Source organism: Corvus kubaryi, unplaced genomic scaffold (genome assembly GCF_017639235.1).
Source record: "Corvus kubaryi isolate FWS band 111438036 unplaced genomic scaffold, C.kubaryi_AGA036_p1.0 67, whole genome shotgun sequence".
Classification (NCBI taxonomy): domain Eukaryota; kingdom Metazoa; phylum Chordata; class Aves; order Passeriformes; family Corvidae; genus Corvus; species Corvus kubaryi.
In genome coordinates, this window is record NW_024582055.1 from 5690980 (window position 1) to 5711426 (window position 20447).

General features: G+C 37.3%; 1 protein-coding gene across 11 annotated transcripts in view; it reads right to left on the reverse strand.

The window, feature by feature from the left end:
* The window catches only part of KIAA1109 (KIAA1109 ortholog), an 88908-nt gene that overhangs the window by 51614 nt on the left and 16847 nt on the right, over nucleotides 1-20447 (reverse strand). For 10 of the 11 annotated variants that reach the window (XM_042048583.1, XM_042048584.1, XM_042048591.1 and 7 more), the window contains exons 7-24: nucleotides 19390-19471; nucleotides 18530-18723; nucleotides 16088-16167; nucleotides 15531-15681; nucleotides 13821-13977; nucleotides 12975-13053; nucleotides 12594-12685; nucleotides 11624-11741; nucleotides 10696-10851; nucleotides 10165-10262; nucleotides 8982-9160; nucleotides 8717-8823; nucleotides 6448-6656; nucleotides 3779-4006; nucleotides 3081-3218; nucleotides 2642-2818; nucleotides 817-945; nucleotides 490-609 (exon numbers count right to left, since the gene is read on the reverse strand). In XM_042048583.1, the coding sequence (XP_041904517.1) occupies nucleotides 490-609; nucleotides 817-945; nucleotides 2642-2818; nucleotides 3081-3218; nucleotides 3779-4006; nucleotides 6448-6656; nucleotides 8717-8823; nucleotides 8982-9160; nucleotides 10165-10262; nucleotides 10696-10851; nucleotides 11624-11741; nucleotides 12594-12685; nucleotides 12975-13053; nucleotides 13821-13977; nucleotides 15531-15681; nucleotides 16088-16167; nucleotides 18530-18723; nucleotides 19390-19471 (2494 nt within the window). The remainder of the gene's footprint in view (nucleotides 1-489; nucleotides 610-816; nucleotides 946-2641; nucleotides 2819-3080; nucleotides 3219-3778; nucleotides 4007-6447; nucleotides 6657-8716; nucleotides 8824-8981; nucleotides 9161-10164; nucleotides 10263-10695; nucleotides 10852-11623; nucleotides 11742-12593; nucleotides 12686-12974; nucleotides 13054-13820; nucleotides 13978-15530; nucleotides 15682-16087; nucleotides 16168-18529; nucleotides 18724-19389; nucleotides 19472-20447) is intronic. The other variant, XM_042048587.1, reaches the window with a different exon arrangement.

Sequence of the window (20447 nt, forward strand, 5' to 3'; positions counted from 1 at the left end):
TGAACAGTGGATTCAGTCGGGCAGTGGCACAAACACTTCTCCCTTCTCTACCAAAGATACATCTAAATTCACACAAGAGGATCATGAGTTGTTCAGCACTGACTTGTACATGATCCATATCAATCATTTCCATTTGCTGAATTATTAATTCACAGCACAAGTTCTTAGCAGCTCTCAGGTACAAACACTGAGATTTATATGATTTATATTGCCCGGTGTGTTCTAAATTATTTTACACCAATTCTGCAGCTTCCACTTTTATTTTGGGAGACATATACTCCTCCTTACCATTTTCCAACATAATTAATGGGATTAATAAGTAGAAGCCAAACTGACCGACTCCTGGTCCAGTCCATGATGACGTTTTATCCCTTAAAGTTTTAGGAATTCTGCTTAGTCCACACTGCATGCAAGGAAGATATTCTATCAAAAATATAAATATCTCTATCGACAAAGTATTTTAATTGCTGTTAAGAGAAATATTTTTACCTTGATATTGGTGGCACAGCCATGTTCTACCACATACAGATCTGCTCCATCCATGGCTAAGCGTGTCATCGTGTACTTCAAGTCATCAGACGTTGGGCACGGCCCAGGCACAGAGTTCATCTAAAGGAAAAGGGAAAAGAATGAATAAAGGAAAGACATATCAATGTCCATTAGGAGCTTAATTTGTGCCAATCCTTTTATTTATGTTGTGTTTAACATTCAACTTGACTGTACTCCACGTGTCTTAGTAACGTTAAGGCTGGTTTCTGAACTGCTCCAGAGAACCTGTGCATGTACAGAGAGCAGTAAGGACGGATGAAAAGGTACCTTTGGGTCACAAAAGCGGCGATCGATGCCGTGCTGGCACAGGATTACGGATTTGGGCCGCTCCAGCTCAAACTCCCTGCACACCACGTGGAACACAAAGGTCTGGCCCCATTCCAGAAGACAGGCAAGCTGTAAGCAAACAACAGCACATTGTCCATCATCACCCACGCAAAAACGGACTTGTGGTGTTTGATGGAGAACAGACAACAACCCCAGGGGTTGGGACGTGAGCAGGAGGCCTCACCACACCCTCCTGGCTGCAGCACCTTCCTGCTACTCAAGGCTGATTTTTAATCTCGTGTGCACCACAACATGCAAGTGTGTACTTTTTCACGGAAAAGCACGGTGACATTAAACAATTTCCTAAATTATTTCTTAATAAAAGGCAGCAGCTCTTGCTCTTACAGTCAGCTGAGAACTTCATTGTAAAGACAGAGCTCCCCACACTTTATCACAAAGAATACCTCAAGGTACTTCATTACTATTCATAATTTAAATGTCAGATTTACTTGCATAAAAGCAAAAAAGTTACATTTAGAAAGCACAGGAGGAAACTGGCTCAACAAAACACTGCTGATTCTTGCTAGATCTAGTAATTAGCCTATTGTTGATTTAAGTCTTTTATATAGTTAGCGTGCTCATAAAGGAAATGATTCATGACTGTCTGTCTCTATTATGAGAGGGAAATGGGTTTTCTTTGGCTTGCCAAAGGAAAGGGCACTTAAAATCAGCAGTAATTTGAATGGAATTTAATACAGCTATGACTGTCCCGCACAAAATCTCTTCTCCTCCATTCAGTGTAGTCCCTTCCCAAATTCTTGCAATACATCAAACTATGGAAGGAAAAAAGCCTATGAACCTGAAACAGCAAATGCAAGTTCTGCTCCACAACAGTGCTGACAACTTAAAATAAAAATCCTGTATGATGCATACAATTGAGAATGGCTTTGTAAGGGAAGAAAATCTTTAGGTTGCATTAAACATTTAGAAATGTTCTTTAACCTTCGAGTACTTTGAATCAACTGAGTTTAATTTTGAACCATAGAGCAGTGGAGCAAATACTACAAATCATCTAAATCAGTGGCAGCATTTCGGGAAGTACCACCACAGGCATCTGTATATGTAGCAAGAAAATGTCTATTCTTTAGACTTACTAAACTTGCTTGTATGCCTTATTTTGATTTTATTTGCTGCAGAAGTCTCCTAATGAAATATGTGTTTAATCCTAAAAAATAATGCCAATTTTTAGAGGAACAAGAAGATGTAGAAGTGTCTTAAAAATTTAAAAATAAATAAAGCAAATAGTAACTACCAAATAGAATGTATGTACTTTCCTTATGCCTCAATACACTGGCAAAGCAACCCTTCTTTAAAGATCTGGCAGACCACACCAGAAATGAATCAAAATGATCTGCCTGTTGTATACCTGGAGCCATTCACCTAGCTGGAAAGACAAATGTAACATAAATGGCAAAATTAAAAGGGGTTAGTGCTAAGACTGACCTAACAAAATGCAATACCAGGAAAGCAAACTATGTTCCAGTGGGACCAAGCAGCAGAATTTATGCAGTGAGGAGCTACTCCTGAGGCCTGTCCATACTACACTCCCACAAATGACCTTGTTTGCCTCCTACTTTAAAACATGACTGTGACAATGGCTCGTTTGGCATCTCCTGTCCCTTTACAGAAATCATTAGGTTTTAAAGCTACAAAGTAAAGGTTACTTAAGGCACAGATCACGCGCTCTCCAGAAATCCACGCTGCACCAGTTTTACAAGGAAGAAGGTTAATACTTCAACACTTCAGAATGGTTTCTAGATGGTACCTGTGGTGCTGTCACTTTGGCTGTGAGGCTTCCAGCCTGCACATCTATCAGCCAGGCATATTCCAAAGTGTCACTTCCCAGGGGCAGCCCTTCCGCGGAAAACATGGCATGAGCGCGGAGCTGCAGGCCCGACAGGCTGACGTGACCCTCCCGGAGCACTTCGTCCACTGCAGGGCGCTGCGAAGGACAAGGAAGCAGAAGGCAATTGTTGGAAAAGAGGCAACACTGGCCTAATTTAATCCTATTTATTTTCTTGACAAAATGAAAAAAAAAAATCTGGACAAAAATAAAGATTTTGCAAAATACGCATCAGATTTTTCTTACAATTCACAAGCCTTAATAAAAACTTTGCACAACACGAAATTCCTACCAAAAAAGAACTCAGTTTTAAGATCAACACAGCTTCCACAATACAGACACACAAGCACTGACTGATTACCTGGTAATTGTCATTCAGAAACAAATTCACTGGAGACAGTACAAGCTGAAGCATTGTTTCTCTAAATCCTTTCTTCATCTCAAAACACAGCCTCTCCAAGAAAGCTGTAGGGCACTCTGGACCATCTGGACTGCAATGCTGAAATAAAAAATAAACACATCTGTTTCAGAACCTGAAAATACACAACACGGTTGAAACTTTACTATTAGTTGCAAATCTGTGAGCAGGAAGTACACCAATTTTCCTCTAAGTGGATACCCAAAAAGAAGCCTGTGCAACTTCAAAAACCTTTTAACAATTCCATAAACAGCAATTCAAACCTACTTGGGTGAACCCAATGTTTTATCTGGATTTTTTATTCCTGGGGTTCCCTAAGAACTCAGGAGCAGACTGCACCATTATGAGACAAATTTGCTAATGAGCAAAGAAATCGTAATGGGCAATCAAAAATATTACACAAATCAAGTTCTGTGAATAACAAACATTAAAAAATTATCCAGTTCTGCCTCCCAGATCAACAAAACAAATCCCATCTCAAAGCCGTTTAGATAGCCACAGTTCCAGCAGAGAGTATATACACACTTTGGTGAGCACCACACCAACTAAACGTTCCAGGCATTTAAATGTGGATCCAGATTATGAAACTCAAAAAAATTAATTACATGAAGCAAATTCTTTTATGATAATAAAGTACTTACCACTGGCAATCTCCCATGCACTTTGTACAAATTAACAAGCACAGTGATATCCCATGGGCGTAAAGTAAGAGGGTGAACAGGCTTGACTGAACTTTCATTTTCTTTTTTGTCATTTTCCACTCCAACAGCTGTCCACCCAGAGCTTGAGGATGTTGACAGCGACAGAACAGGGCTTGAAATAACCTCTTCAAAATCAGTGTACATGTCATCTTCCCCAAAATAATTTTCCTAGGAAAAGGAATTGTTATGATCATACGGAAAACAAATGAAAAACATGTAGGCAACGAACTGAAATACAAATCCAATCTTCTTTATGTTAGTGTTCCCTAAAATAAGTGGCATAGCTACAACGTACAGCTAAAGGAACAGACATAACTTTATGTTATGAAAACTGGATAGCTTAAATGTGCAAATTTAGGCCGTGTGCTTGCAGAAAATGAAGGCAGCTCAGTAGTTCTCACAGTACTGGTATTTGAGATGCATGCAACACAAATAACTGAAATATTACTGTTATGAAATATAATTACTGACATTTTTAAACAGATTTTGTGATTTTAAAGACAGATAACAGAGTAAGAACACAAAACACATCTCCTGCAAGAAGTCACCCTCATCCAGCTTTCTGAACCTTTTTTTCAGCAAATTTAAAAGTCTTAAACATGCCTCTAAAGTATTAGGTCATAAACATTTCTTGCTCAGGTCTAAAAGTCACCTTGTGTCTAAGCAAATCCTCTTCAATTAGCTAAGGCCAAAGTAACACTGCCAAATTCTACCAGGAAACAGAAAACCCATCAGATTTCTGGCAATATTTCATATCTCCCTTAAAAAAAAAAAAAAAAAAAAAAAGCTGGACTCTCAAGAAAAATTTTCTTACAATAATTTTTTATGAGGCAGACCCAGCAGAGGGTGGTAGGAGCTCCAGTAACTCACTCCTGGCAACTTCTGCTGTGAATGCCAGGACCTATAAATGATTCATTTCCAGACAGTAAACCCTTAGCGGGGTGTGCTATACCAAAAATCGACCTCCCAAGATTAGAAGGCTTAACAAAGCTGCATGGACCATGTGTGTCCAGGAATCTCTACCCCATGTATTAAAAAAAGATCAATGAAAACAAACTGAAAACAACATTTCAACCACAAGTCAGGAAAACAAACATAAAAAAACCCAGAAAACTAGAAGTCTTTCAGGAGATGCTCCCAGCACAGCTGGACAAAAAGTTCTAAATAGAGTCACAAAAATGCTAAAAAGAGCAATATATGCACATTTTCATAAACAAGCTATTAATCTAAAATTCCTCTTGAGAATTAGACTGGAAAAGCTAAATTTCATGTGAGAAATCTGCACCTAAAAATGAAATCATTACAGAATCAAGGATGTAATGCAGCACTGTTTGTGTTTACTTCCAGAGGCAAAGAGCACTGAAAAAGTGCTGCTTTGCTTGAAAAGCTAGAAATCCCTCATGAATTTATGGGCTTCAAAAACAAGGCTCAATAAACAATTCAAATACGGGTTCATTTCCTCTGTACCAGGAGAAATCAAGTCTTCAAGGTGCAGTACTAGCCTAATTTTAAACCTATTTATTTTATTGACAACATGAAAAAATAATGAGCATATTTTCAAGTCCTGTACTCTACAAAACAGTATTTTCTGCCATTCCTTGCTTACATGCTATACATTATATAAATTCATGAAAATGACTGTTTCACTGAGTCCTGATATTGATCACCTGTCTCAGAAAATTCTTCAACCTCTGCTCCAAAATGCCAGCCTCCAGAAGCATTACCTTAGCCTAGATCTGCACAGGTTGAAACACGTGTTCAGAGAAAAACAAACAAGCAAAAACCCACCCAAAAAAAAAAAAAAAAAAACCAAACAAACACACACACACACAAAAAAAAAAAACCCAACCACAAAAATCAACCAAATCCCAAGCATTTCGCTGTTAGTCAAACAGAAGTCAAATGTTTAAGTGCCTTGGCTTTGTTACCACAAGGGAGGGCGAGGGAGATGGGAAGAAATTAAACTTAGACACCCTAAAAAATCAGTCATGGAAGAGGACATGGCAAAAACAACATGAACACACACTTTGAAGCATAAGAGATTAACACCAAGTAAAGGATGCATAATTCTTCTCTGATATTTACTGAAGAAGCTTTTTAAATTAAGCTTATTCTCATGTCCTTCCCCATTCCCCTCCATGATCCTAACTCCAGAAATGTCATGGAATCTAATTAAGAAAAATAACACACTGCAGAACTTAAAATGAACCAAAAGCATGAGTTCTGATACCACTTTGCATAAAAATTGGAGTTTAGATAAGCTCTAGTCATAATAATGGAATATTTTTTATTTCACTATTCAAAAACTGAAAGAAGCAATTTTCTGCACATGTCCAGAACATGCACTATTTCTTGAAAGAAAAATTATGCTGATAGGGGGGTATTTTTACATATATATAGGTATGCAAGAAATCTTCTCACAAGCCTGTGACAATTGAATTCAACCCAGCTATGCCACAGCACCAAAGTAATTCTAAACTAGAACTAGTGCCTACAAAAAGTTTTCATCCAAATTCACATATTATGCAGAATTTGAAATTACCATTTCAAAACTAATTATTTCCCTTTCCCACACCCATAAATTCCATGAGTCATGCTCCTCTGCCTACCTTTATGGAGAGAAAGGCTTTGAGCAAGGGTCCATACAGGGTTATCTGGGAATCTGGGGAGAGTTCCAACTCCACGTGGAGCTTATCCGGGGGCAGCTCCGAGGGGTCGAGGGGAAGGCGGGTGGAAGCTGTGGGAGATGAAATCACACTGTCGGTTGTTTTCTGCGATGGCCTTAGCACAGACAACATTGTTTCTTCCATTTCTGACACTTGGGAGCAAAATAAGAGTAGAAAACACGTTTTGATTACAAGTTAGGCTTCTGTTGGACAAAATCCAGCAAACAGGAATGTGTATTAAATATACAACTTTTGTATATTTATAAGCTAACTTGCATTGTATAATTATATTAGCATGCCTATGCTACAGAACCGGTTTCTCATCTCCAGTAACTATGGGAAGACAAGAAAATATAGAATCTTTCAGTCGATGTTAATTATGCAAGAGAAAAACAATCCCTCAAGTTCTGAAAAAAGGATTCCGTATATTTATCTTGCTTTTGAAGTTACACAAAGACATGCTTTCATTTCAACAGAGCAGATTTCCCACAACCACACAGCTACTGCAGGATAAACAAGAGAGAACAAACATGCAAAGTTGTACTGAAAATCTATTCTGAACTGTAGCTCTGTAGGCCAAAATTCAGTTGTTGTCTCCAACAACTGAATTACTCTAGTCACAAAAACAATTTGGATATTCAAATCTTACTTCCTACCCCTTCTTTCTAGTTGGAGTTAGGAACAAGAAAGCCCCACTGCCTTTTTTAAGTGAGGAAAGGCAATGAGAACGAAGTGAGTGACTAGAAGTGTTTTGGGGATGTGAAGTGATTGCTGGGGAGAACTCTATGGCAAAACCATCAAAAATTGATGCTCCAGCTGGAGGAAGATTTCAGGTGCCAATTTAACAGGAAGAACTGGCACATACAGAACTGCAGACACCTGCAGCCAGAAACCTCCAAGGCTTGAACTCACTGTTATTGTCTACAGTTCTTGCTCAGTGCTTGCACCATGTTATGAGTTATAAATCAGCCAAATGCTGCAGTGAGATGACCAATTCTAATGGAAACTACATCTTTTGTAATGCAACATATTTCTCACGGTTTTATGGACTGACTCAAAATAAAATACAGATGTTGTATTTTACAACACATTCCATCAGCACCATGGAGTTGGAGTGAGGTGGACTGTGATGAATTATTCACTGAAGGAAGCTGCAGATGAATCACCTGTGTACGTACAAATTTCCAAATGCAGGTTTCAATAGCTACAATTACAAGTAAACGTTCTCAGAATGTGAAGAATGCACATTTGACACAAGCTGACAGTCGCACAAGAGCCCTTAATGAGCAAAATCAATCTCACCTTTTCTGCTTCATCCTTTAAAATTTCACTTCTTTTAGATGTGAATTGTTGGAACTCAAACCCTAAAAATGCTATCCAGCATGTCTTCTAACACCTGCTGATTGTGGCCCTTTCAAATTAGCCCTCATTATTCTTCTAACATCTCTCCTCCATCAGTTCTGCTTCTCTTTCTTCTGAAAGAGTTTTACATAACCCCCTAACTTCCTGCATACCTCCCTCTGCATTTAAATTAACTTACTTTAATCTCTGTGTTTATAACCTTTTTTTGCAAGCACATACTTGTAGCATACTTGTTATTTAGAAATTTTTAGACCGTTAAGTTAAAATAAATTCTTAGATATCAGTGTTAGACTGACCCATCTAACACTCATTCCTGATGGTCATGGTTCACTTTAACAGTGCTAGCTACTATGAAATCTGAGTTTGATATCCATAAAGGGAAGACAATATTAATATAGCTCATATGTAATGTATTCAAACATTTAAATCATAAGATGAGATCACAACATCCAAAAGGAAAAAAAAGCTTAAAAAAGCTAAGGAACGGGATATGGCCAAAAATATTGTACTTCCTATTTAATATACCGATGTTTAATATACCAAGTGGTATTTTATCTTGTGCAACAACCCGTTTAAGAGATCCACTTTGTTAAGGACAAGGAGAAGTGAACTGCAGACTGTATCCTCTTTATTATACAAGGAACTGGGACACATTCTGAAACGCAGCAGCATGGAATGCTGTCAGGTTTTAAATCAATCCCAGTGCATTCTAATGATCAACACATTCCCTTGAGACATAAAACAGCAGTTCAGTTCCAAGTTCATCTCTGCAGATGGAAGCAGCATGATCCAAAGTCCCAGCAGCTTCCCAAATGAAGCATGCTAACAAGGAAAAGTTAGTGACACTTACAGGATTGTTTTAATTGCTCATCAGCCTTCTGAGGATAAATTGGGTGCCAGGAGTAGTCAATTGTAAACACAACACTCGGGACTGTCCAGCATTCAACCCATCCAGCCCTTTCAAAAGGAAACAGCACACTTTTATCTCAAGTACAATACTGCCATTAAATATCTTTTAAGCAACCTCAGAAGTTCATGAATCACAAAAAAAAAAAAAAAAAAAAAAGAGTCAACATAAAGATATAAATATATATATTTATCTCAATAAAACTCACTCTTCTTGAGTAATGTTCCTCCACTTGGGTTTGCTTGTTTTCTGACCACTTTGACATTCCGCAGAAATACAAGACTCAGGACTTATTTTATTGGGCTGACAATCTTTTACCAGCATAAAAAGGGAATATTTACTAGGATGGCAATCTGGTAGATACAAATGAAGATCAACATCTTCTCCCTAAAATCAAACATCAGCAACACAAGTTAATTTACATTCCCTTCATGCATAATGTTCATACTATTTCCATGTTCATATGTGCCACCATCTTCATTTTACAGGCGAAGTTAGACAAGAAATCTGTTTCCCACCAAGTTTTAGTACAACCCCAAGAGCTAAATATATATATATAGTTCTGAATATATAGTTCTGAATGCTTACAAGTCCAATAACTTGCACATAACCAGAGCAATCTATAAAACACTGGACAGCTTTTAGTGATCCCTGTTATTCTGTTGTTCAAACCATACTGCAGAAATTACATAACTAAACCAAATTTACTCCACATCTCAACTAAATCACACATTAAAAAGAACAAAACATATAAAACATGATTTTCTTTGCTATCAAATTATACCAAATTAGCAACATCAGCATCAACTACTTTTTTATTTTTAGCAGCAGTAGACAGCTTCTATTTTAATGAAGACAAGTACAGTAATTCAAAGAATTATCTGCATCTGTTAAAAACACTTTGTGATGATTATTTATTCTACAGAACCTCTTTAAAATCTGGAAAATGGCTTTCCAAAATGGTTTGGGGGTAGCCAGTACAGTATTTGATTCTATCTTTGAACATACATAAATAAATAAATAAATAAATAAAAAAACATAAATAAAGGGGAACAGAATTCCAAGTGATAAAACACGTACACAGACACACAATTTAAGTATATATAATAAATATACACTCTACATGTGTATCTGTATGTATGTGTGAAGCATAGGCATGTATATATTTTTAAGAAATATTTCAATTTTTGTGGATATATAAATTAAACAGCCTATGATCAAATGCTTCACACAAGCAAACTGAATCCATTCACCTCTGGGTTACTTGAAGAAAAATTCTATGAACTGGAAGTGAAAAAGAGTATTTTTCTTTCAGGAAAGAGTTAATTCAAAATTTCCTGATTCCTGAAGGTAGGGAAGTTATCTCACATTTACATGACAAAAGAACTTACCCTTAAGGAGAATCTTGTATTGCATGTGGTTGGAACAAAGTCAGTGAAAGGCAGAGAAAAAACAATGTTCAGGGTTTCTCCACAAGCTGCTAGATAAACTGGGAGGCAAAAGGAAACACAAACAAACAAATTTGTCCAAATTACTCCCTATTTTATTCTTAGATGAAATATCAAACATACAGGTAGAAATAATTAAAAGATATTAAAGAACTCATGACACAGAAAATTGCCATTTAACTACAGTGTACTTAGAGTAATAAATTACTGTAATCAATTATTCTGAAAGTATTTACTACCCACAGCTTGTTCTTTCTAGAAAGACACTGTACTTGGTACAAGGAAATTGCAGGCAAACAATAAAAATAACTCTAATATCTCAGTGCTTTTCTTTACACATCAGGTTTTGGGTGTAATTCTAGTACTTTCTCTCTATATACACACACATATATATATATATACACACACACACTCTGTTTTGTGGATGATTTTTTTGTATGTGCTACTTCTTCCAGATAAAAAAATTGGTCTCACCATTCTCCTGCTGTTTGGTGGAACAGTCAATCCAGTTGTGTTGATTTGCTGCCCAAATCATTTCGAACTGATGAAACATGACTTTGAAGTTCCACATATATGGAACAAATGAAAAAATATCAGGTGCGCTGTCACTGGACCAGTCTTGGATCAAATCTGGACTCACACCAAGTAAGAAAAGGTAAGTTAGTAGCAATCAGATGAGTGATTTCTTAAGATTTTTGTGTTGGAGAAGTTCATGTTTGCTCTGAGCACAGCAGCAGCTTACACTGGGTACAGTGGCACTACCCAGACAATGGCTCTGGCCTCACTGAGTGGATAACTTCATTAGCATGGCACTATGCCTGCACTAATTAAAGCTTCCTCCCAGCAGGGCTAATTAGCCCAGGCAGCACCGCAGTGATGGGGCTGTATTCTTTCCATTACTGCAGCTGGAACTTCCAGCAACAGTTGGGTGGTGCTGTACCACCTTGTATTGCCTTCTTCCTCACAGCCAGACTTCCATGGAGCAAATTACTTTTCCTCATCATCTGTCAGCCACAGGGACACAATCCAAAGCCCAAGTAATTGAAAATGAGCCAAGCAAAGAGAGATAGCAAGAGAAATCAACATCATGGGTGACAAATATTAAGCAAATCAGTAGCTGTGATGTGAGTTTTCATAAGAAATAAACGTAAGACCAGTTAACTCCAAATCAAATTTATTTAGATACTAGAAAATTAAATTATTTGTATCTCTACTCAAATGTAAGAATATCATGTGCTTGGACATTTTGTAGGCATCAGGAACTTTGTCCTCAGAAACAATTTGTTGCCCTAAATACATGAAATCAGAGAACATGACCTTGCACAAGTTGGCAAAATTTGAAAAGAAATCCCAAGGAAAGAATATGTAATTTGACATGTAACTTATTTAGTAAAGAGGTTACCTGTAAAGAAGCTCTTTTGGGCAAAGATGAAATGATAGGTTGCTTTATAAACCTCCAGCTCGCACTGCCATGTCTGTGGCATGTTCCATATCCGGGGATAGCTGGCATTAATATGGAACTGTGGACAAGAAATTAAAGCATCAGCATTACCTGAAAAGATGACAATACCTGACCCTGTCTCTCAGCAGTTTGCACATATGTACCCTGCTGAATAATTAAAACTGTTTTCCTGCTGGGATGAACAGAAGGTCCTTCCAGTTCCTTAATAATTTAATCTCTGTCTCTCCTTCTGTGTTTGAAGGTCAAGTGTTAGTGTACTCATTTATTCAGAAAGGTATTCTATGAGTTTCTGATACATCTGCTGCTGTAAATGTACCAAGCAAAGTTTTCATCAAAAGGATCACTTTTCACAATACACCAAAAGAAAATCTCCCAGAATAGAGTATTTTTCAACCATTGATATATTGCTCAAGTTCAAACACTAAAAACACCACACTAATAAGGTCGTTTAAAAACCTGTAAGAAGGGTAATCCACAGAACTACACTACTGCAGAAGTGAAATATTAGGCAAACAAAAGAATAATGCAGTATAAAATCTGTCTCAAGTAGTTCAAGCACACTTGAGTGCTTTTAAATACTTGTGCACACGTATCCTTTAGCAGAGCTAGTGGGTGTAATCATTTATTAAGTCAAAGCCTGTATGAAAACATGGCTACATAGTAAATGAGGCAACATTTGTAAATACATAATTTATACACCAAGTCAGTGCTTTTTAAGTCACTAAAGGTTACATACATGCACAATTACGTGTGTATATATAAATTCCTTATATATTAAGGTCTTGCAAAACACATTCAAAAGCATTTTCCTGCATTAAGAAACTAAAGACTGCTCCACAGAAAAATAAATATGTTCTTTATTAAAAATCCTCTAGAGACTGAAGCTTTGTGCCTATTAATGTACACTTACAGCCAGCATTTCTGCTTCCAAGAGAGTCCTGTACTGCATACTGCTGGTGGCATCCACGTGGAGGAGCTGCCCTTTAATTGTGGGCGAATAGCCTGGAAAACAGAAGTCATCAAATGATCATTCAGACACAAGAGTTACACCAATATTTAAACAATTTACACCAGTGATTTCAGCAGTCCACTCCCAGGAAGTATCCTGATGGATATTTGCCTTAATATCTTGCAGTGAGGTGCACAAAAAAGTATTTTTGTTCCTTTACATAGGAATACACATCTCAAGATTACAAAGAAAAAGCACTAGAAGATATTCACACACAAAGGAATTAAGATAACTGCTCAGGAAAAACATTAGGGAAACAAATTAGGCTTAGCCTTAACTCACCATTTTCACCCACTGTCATGGGAATATTTATTTCCAAATAGGATCCTGCTCCAACGTTTACATGCACAGCATTTGTTTCCTGCATTGAAAGAAAATAAAACAGTCCAAACACAATTTCTAGGCTTATTTATGCCTCTGGCTGTCATTACCCACACCTGGACTAAAGCACCTGATGATTAAAGTCTTTCTTGAATTCAGAAAAATCACTAATGAGCTATCAATATACATTGATACCAAATAACACCATTTTTAGCCTTAACAAATGCTGACTGAAGTCCAGTTAGAGAACCAGCACACGATACTCTGATCCAAGGCCTGAGAGGGTAGATTAATATACATTTCTAACACTACATTTCTAACCCTTTCAGTCCCCAAAAAAACAACAAAACAGGTGTACTATTAAGTGATGCTGTATCCCATTTAGAAGAGTAGCAACAAGGAGAAGAAAAATCCAAATTCCTACACATACAAGTTTTGTTCCCCCCAATATAATCTCTTCATTCAGTATCAGAAGAAATTGTTTTTCCATCACGGTGAGCTTTATCAGAATTTAAGATTGCAAAGGACATGTCCAGATCATGAAGCCCCAGGACTATAGGAGCTAGAATGGCTTAAAATATACCTTTAAAGCAAAAAAAAAAAAACAATTAAAATAATGCCTCTCAGAATATATTTCTTTTTCAAAGGTTTGCTCGTAATTATAAAAGACTAAGTCAAAAATCTACCAGCTTTTAAAACCATATTTCTGTAATAAACACCTGAGGCAAGTAAAACTACGCACAACCAAAAAGCACAGCACAATCACAGTAGACAAAGTTAATCTCTTGATAAGATTTCATTATTTACCCTGTTCTTGGTAAAAAGCAAATCAATGGTGGCATCTGCAATGATATTCATCCTCAGTTCAAAGGCAAGGATCTGTCTTGGTTTCCCAGGCTGAGCAATTTCTGAGACTTTCATAACTTGGTAGTCTGGTGGGAAGAAGAACTTCCACAAGCAATCCCTAGTGGGAAAGAAAAAGAAGAAAAAAAAAGAATTGTATTTTTGTTCACAGAATAAGTATATATGTATATGTGTGCATCTACTTGGTTCATTTAACTACTTTCCTCTTAACTGACTCTTTAGACAACCAGTGGATGTGATAAAGAAGAATGTTTGTTGAAAATCTTCATCATGGGAGCCTTCCAACTCATTATGGAGATCTCCAAAATTGTCAATGGCAAGAAGTTACTTTTGGACAAAAGTCATAGATTTTAATTCAGAAGGCAAACAAGCCGTGTTTTTCTTCTTACTTCTAATCCTTGGTTTACAAAACCTGCTACAAAAGCACAGTAGGAAATCATCTATTCATTCTTCAGTTTGTGCATAAATAATTGATGTAATGCCCAGAAATAAAGAAAATACAAAACTTTAGGACCTCAGAATGGCAACCACATTTCTACAGATTTATAGGTGAACATGCCATGAAATACATTACAGGGAAGGTAGAGTGATGAAGCACAGACAGCAGAGCTTACATAGGTCTCAAGGGGGTGGAAGTCCTTCCTGCACCCAGTACTTGACTGCTGTAGAAGTTTCCAAAATCCCACGACCTACCCATAGCAAGATGTAAAAGTGTTCCTGGTATGTATCAACGAACTCTACACACTCTGCACTAAACTGCTTTCTACTGAGCCAGTTAAGATTATAAAAAGCGTTCCATTACAGGGCAAGCTTTCTTTGGAGTATTGAAAGTATCATTAATGATTCACTGACCTCATGTTTCTAGCAAAGGGTTCTAAAAAGTGACATTTTCTCTTAAATGCACTATTGTATCTAATGACTACTCTTCGGGCTGCCATCCTCACACTCCTGAGAGACAGGAGTAAATCGTAACAGTTTCACAGGAGAATTAGTGAAGGCCAAGTACCAGCCTGTAATTAATAGGGGGAAAGAGGGAAAGCACTGATTATGTCACTTTTATTTAATAGTCCTTTACTCTCTAAACAATCCTATTGTCCTCACCAGAAATACCCACGTGCAAAACATCCAGGGCCAAGTGAAGAACAGTAGAACTCTAGCCTAATATTTTGTATTAAAATAACTAGATAATAAATACTTTGGAGATAACATCAAGCAGGTGATTATGCTAAGCAGGGATAAATTATTCCTCCCTCATTATTTTCATAGTCAGATTTGTTCTTCCCTAAAATTTCCTCATCAACATGCAGCTTATTCCCATATTAGTTAACAGGACCTTGATAAATCTAAAGATCACCACTTAACAAGTTAAACCTTTAGGTATGTAACAGCTGAAAAATGGTAAAAATATTTTCCTTACAAAAAGGGAACATAATCTATTAATTTAATAATGAGAGTGATCCTAATTTTGGAAGGCCAACAAGACAAACACCGATGAATTTACTAATCTTAAACCATTGTGGCAGGACTCTTCTTTCAGACTTAAGTCTACCCTAACCCACACAAATTAAGCCTGAGCAATCACACAATGGAAACTTTAGAAAGTTCACAGTAATACTGGACATTAAAGATGAAAGCTGTAAATCATGGTCATACCTCTGCCTATCAGCCCAAGGCCCATAGTTGAAGTCTGTCCCTTTTCCACACACAATGTCCAAACCCCAGCATGGTGGCAGATCCTGTAATTTGCTGTCTTCATTGCTGGCTTCTCCATCATTACTCTCCTCTGTCTCCTCTGGTACAAGACCTGTATTACATAAAATAATAAACATTATTAAAGGAAGCTGCTTCAAATTAGCATGAAAAATGTTTGCTTAAGCACAAGACAATTAAAGTGTCCTGATGTCAGTTTTATTTGAGAGCACTACAGTATGTAAATATCATATAAAGACACAATTCAATGCAGACTTCCAGTGGAAGGCCAAGAAATATGACCAAAAATTATCCAAAATGGCACCTATCCTACATCAGTATACACCATTATCTAATCTGTTATCTTTGTTCAAGATTCAGGCAATACTTTAAGGGCAAAAAGAGCAAAAGCATATTTGTGATACTTCTATTGGCTCCAAAATATTGCACTAACTCTCTTAGCATAAAGATTTTTCACCATTAAAAAAAAATAAATTATCTTTGTATTTAACAGAATGTACCTGGTTCATCCATATAGTAGTAGATATCAACATCATTGGACTGCATTACAACAAAGCCTTCACCCATCAGCCTTGGTGGTCTGCAAAGAAAGAGTGCAAAGATAAAGAGTAAAAATCCACGCGCTGAGGTTGATCTTCATGAATTCAAGTAATTTTAAATGCAACATATTAAGCATAATGGATTTGCATAATGATTTGAGAAAAAAACCAAACCCTTGATCATAATGTTGCTATTATTATTATAATCATTACATCAAATAACTTAAACGTTTAGTTAAGTCAAGCATGAAGATACCAGGTTCCTCTCCACAAAGGTGTTTCTCAGATATTCTAAACCAGAAGTAACTACTGAAGTTTTACTTTCAGTGTTTCTTTCAGTCAAGAGTTCCTTTCTCCTTGTCCTATATAGTTCTTTCACCTGCTAATTGTTTTCTTACTAAAATAGCCCTCTACACCAAAGGGACAAGACATTCAGTAATTAGACCATTAGTTAATAAAAAAAAGAAAAAAAAAAACCTGTTCTGCCTCAATAACACTTCCCTCAATATAAAAGGATCTAAGTGATAAAACTAAGAGATGAAACGTTTCTCCAAACACTATTATATTGGTATATTACAATCCCTTTTTCATGTTAATTTACATATTAATAGATTCTAAAGTAGTAATATTATAATATGAAAACTCTGGGTTTACTGCAGAAGACACCATTGCAGCTTTTCAGCCACTTTCATAAACTGTCATTTCTTAACAAAAAAGACAACTCCTGTGACTGAAACACAGTCTAAGAGGGTGACCTGTTAGAAGCACATTGCCCATTTTACCACAGCTCATTTTCAAAGACAGGAAACCTTGGAAAACATGGAAGACAGCCGAGCAGAGACCACGTACTGCCAGAAGCTCTTCAAATGCAATAGAGCAGGAACTCTGAAACTAACTTTACTTTGAGAGTAATGACAGCAGTGAAAGATCAAATACTTTAACACAAACTAGATAATAGCAATGAATGATAATGAGATCATTATCATTAAAGTACTCCCTAATATCTATCCTGAACTACCACCTTGAGCCTGCTGCCTCCAAACTTGTTCTGCTTTGACCTGCTTTTCCAAGCACAATTTTTTTTTTCTTTCCTTGGACTTCGGAGGACTTATTTGCAAAGCATGATAGAAGTGTTGAGATGGATATTTGTAATACAAAATGAAAGTTTTCCAGGTGAAATTTTGATCTTTGTATTGGTTAGTCAGTCTGTTACAAATTTCACCAAGTCACTTGGCTCTTTTTTATATATTCACCACCTTCAGGAATTTCTGGAAGTTAAAACACCCAGCTTAAATTTTAAGCCAAGGCAGTATGAAGAGGGCAGGCTCTGAAGAGTCAAACATTCTCCATTTCCAGGGAACTGGGCAATTTTTTGAATTTACCCAGTAAATCAGAGCACATTTTGTGCACAGATGCCATCCTTGAGCCATCAGAAACTGCAGGGATGGTAAGAGCATAAAAAGAAAATACTTAGAGGAAGCAGGAGGAAAAGCTAATAGTTTGAGTATCTTAATCCTATTTTGTTTTAATCTTGTTTGTTTTCAATATTAGTTGCAGAAATTTCCTTTGTTGTCATGTTGGAGGAGTAAGATTCTGTACACAGCCACAGAATATTCTTTGAAAAACATAAAGGCATATTATAAACACGAGTATTTGGCTGATAAAAAGCCAATTTAGGTACAAATGATGTACCGTTTATTTTATTACTTCATGGAAGAACTCAGGCTTGTGTTTGACTTACTTCAGTTTGTTCAAGCTGCCTAACCCTGCTTATGCAAAATATACAGAGGTAAAAGGATCAGCAATCTGTCCCCAAAAGATAACATGGTTTCCCCTCTACCAAGTGCTACACAGCTTTTGCCCAGTTTGGGGTTTTTTTTAGTATTTCCCAAACCATGAATCAGCTTTACAGATGTCAACACCTTAAACTTCACATTTCAGCTAGAAATTTAGTGCTGGCAAAGCCTAGGTACAGCTCTAGTCCCTGAGAGAAGGAAAACAGACCTTGGACACCGGATGCCACATCCCTAGAAACATTCAAGGCCAGGCTGGATGGGGCTCTGAGCAACCTGATCTGGTTGCAGATGTCCCTGCTCATTGCAGAGGGGTTGAGCTAGATGGCCTTCAAAGAACCTTTCCAACCCAAACTACTCTATGTTTAATCATAGAGCAAAACACACACACAAAACCACAAATCTAGAATGAGATGGAAAATCAGGGCTTTTCTCCATACATGAGATTGTTTCAAAGATCCAAAATTTAAAATTTACAGAGTGGTAGAAATGCCAACTGTCTAAACCCACTGAGTAAAATAAAGACATGGAAGCACAACCAATATCCTCTTCTTTGTGTTCTTAAAAGAAATAATAAAATAAAATGGATATAAAAATACCCCAAACTTACTCATCATTTTGAAGACCAACATATCTTGGACTTGGAACCAGCATGACTCGGACATTTTCCAATTTTCCCTTCACAATGTGCATGAACTGATCAAGGTGGCTTGAAGGGGGTTTTGTGGTGTATGTCAAAAAGGCATCATCAAAGTTAATGCAAAGTGTTTGTGGCTGATAATGATTCCCAAATGCCAAGCGACCCTAAATCAAAAAGCAAACCCAATTACTCACTACACACTGGTCTCTTATATTTAAGTATCTATTTACCTATAAAAATGCAGTTGAACCAGCCATGTGCAAATAAAGAGTGTGGACAAAAGTCCTGGCCATATTCTGTGCAGATCTAGAAGTACTGCCTTATATACTAAACTCTCCATTTTTTTCTCCTATCACCTCAATAACAGTTTTCCTGGGGGTTTTTTGTTGTTGTCCATTTGGGTTTTTTGAGGGGTGGTATGGTTTTGGGATGTAACATTAACTTTTAAAGAATGTCTCCAAACATCCCTATTAAAACATGCAGGAAAGAAAAAAAAAAAAAATTAAGAAAACAACCCCAAACACCTGCCAAAAACCCAGCATACCCCATACTATACAACACCCACAATTTAATTACTTGGTGATATTCTGGAAATCATTACAAGTCTAAGACACAAGTATTTCCCCAAAGTTAGAACATAACTGTATTTCCAATGGCACCAGTAGGATTTGTGGCTCTGTCAGGGGTGTGCTGATGGTGTAATTTTAACTTTTTTAAAGCATGAAGGCAAACAAAAACCTCAAATAGAAAGTGTAAGAAAAATGAATGGCAAGTGTCATTTTTAAGCAAATACTGATAAGTATTTTCCTGATCAGGGTTCTTTTACTCACCGTGCTCACATTGACTTTAATGACCGGAATAAGTGATCTCCATGAAGAAGAGGGGTCTTGAGATTCTGTTTTCACTTTAACACTAAAAAAAAAAAAAAAAAAAAAAAAAAAAAGTGGTCATTATTTTGTCTTTTCTGCAGAAGAAGCAACCAAACCTTTCTTCTAGGGGCCTTCAGGGCACAGATCCTGGGGAACACTCCTTCCCCAGAGGGGTGCCTCCTGCAAGGGACCTGCCAGCAGACTACTTGCCAGGCTTCCCAAGCTTGGGTGCTGACACAGGTAGGAAACAAGCATGCCTTGTTTAACTCAGAGCAATAGCTAAATAAATCTTCCTCAGGGAATCTTGGCCTGTTCTAAATACTCCTATTGAGGCATGGGATTTTTCATTTCCCAAGACACATCCTCCTCAAAGACAGAAATCCTTCCTGTGCCTGTCAATAAAGGCTTGAGATAAAAACCCAAAGAGACTGGCTGGGAGGCGCAGCCCTTACTCAAACTCAGGACTGCCACAGCATCCTGCAGCTGCCCACTCCATAATTTAGTAACTGGCCAGCAGCAGTGGAAGGACTCAAGACTCATTAGATCTTCTCTGCTCCTGACAGTAAATCAGTCTGGTGTGGTTTTGCCCAAAGACAGGCTGATTATTGAACATCTGACTGCACTGCACATAAGCCATGTAAAACTCCTTACATACCCACACCATGTTTTCTGGGGTATCCTAGAAAGAGAAATTAACAGAAGACATTTTGCGTAGCTGTACACAAGACCATACAGATCCTCACATTTTGCCTATTCAATGTCTTGAGCAGCTGTTCTACTGAGCAAAACCATTATTATTCTGCCAGCATAATCCTCTTCAACACATGCTTCCTCTCCACACTTTATTTCATATAGATTGTTCAGCCCGTCTCTGATCATTAAATAAGAGTGCTTGGTTTGTTTGGTTGTTTTTTAATTATTATTGGTAGGAAGTCTGAGGAAAGGGAAAGGATTCAGACTGTCAGGCTTGTCAGTGCAATTCCTCTCAGCTGTGCTTCCCTCTTTTGGCCTCCAGAGCA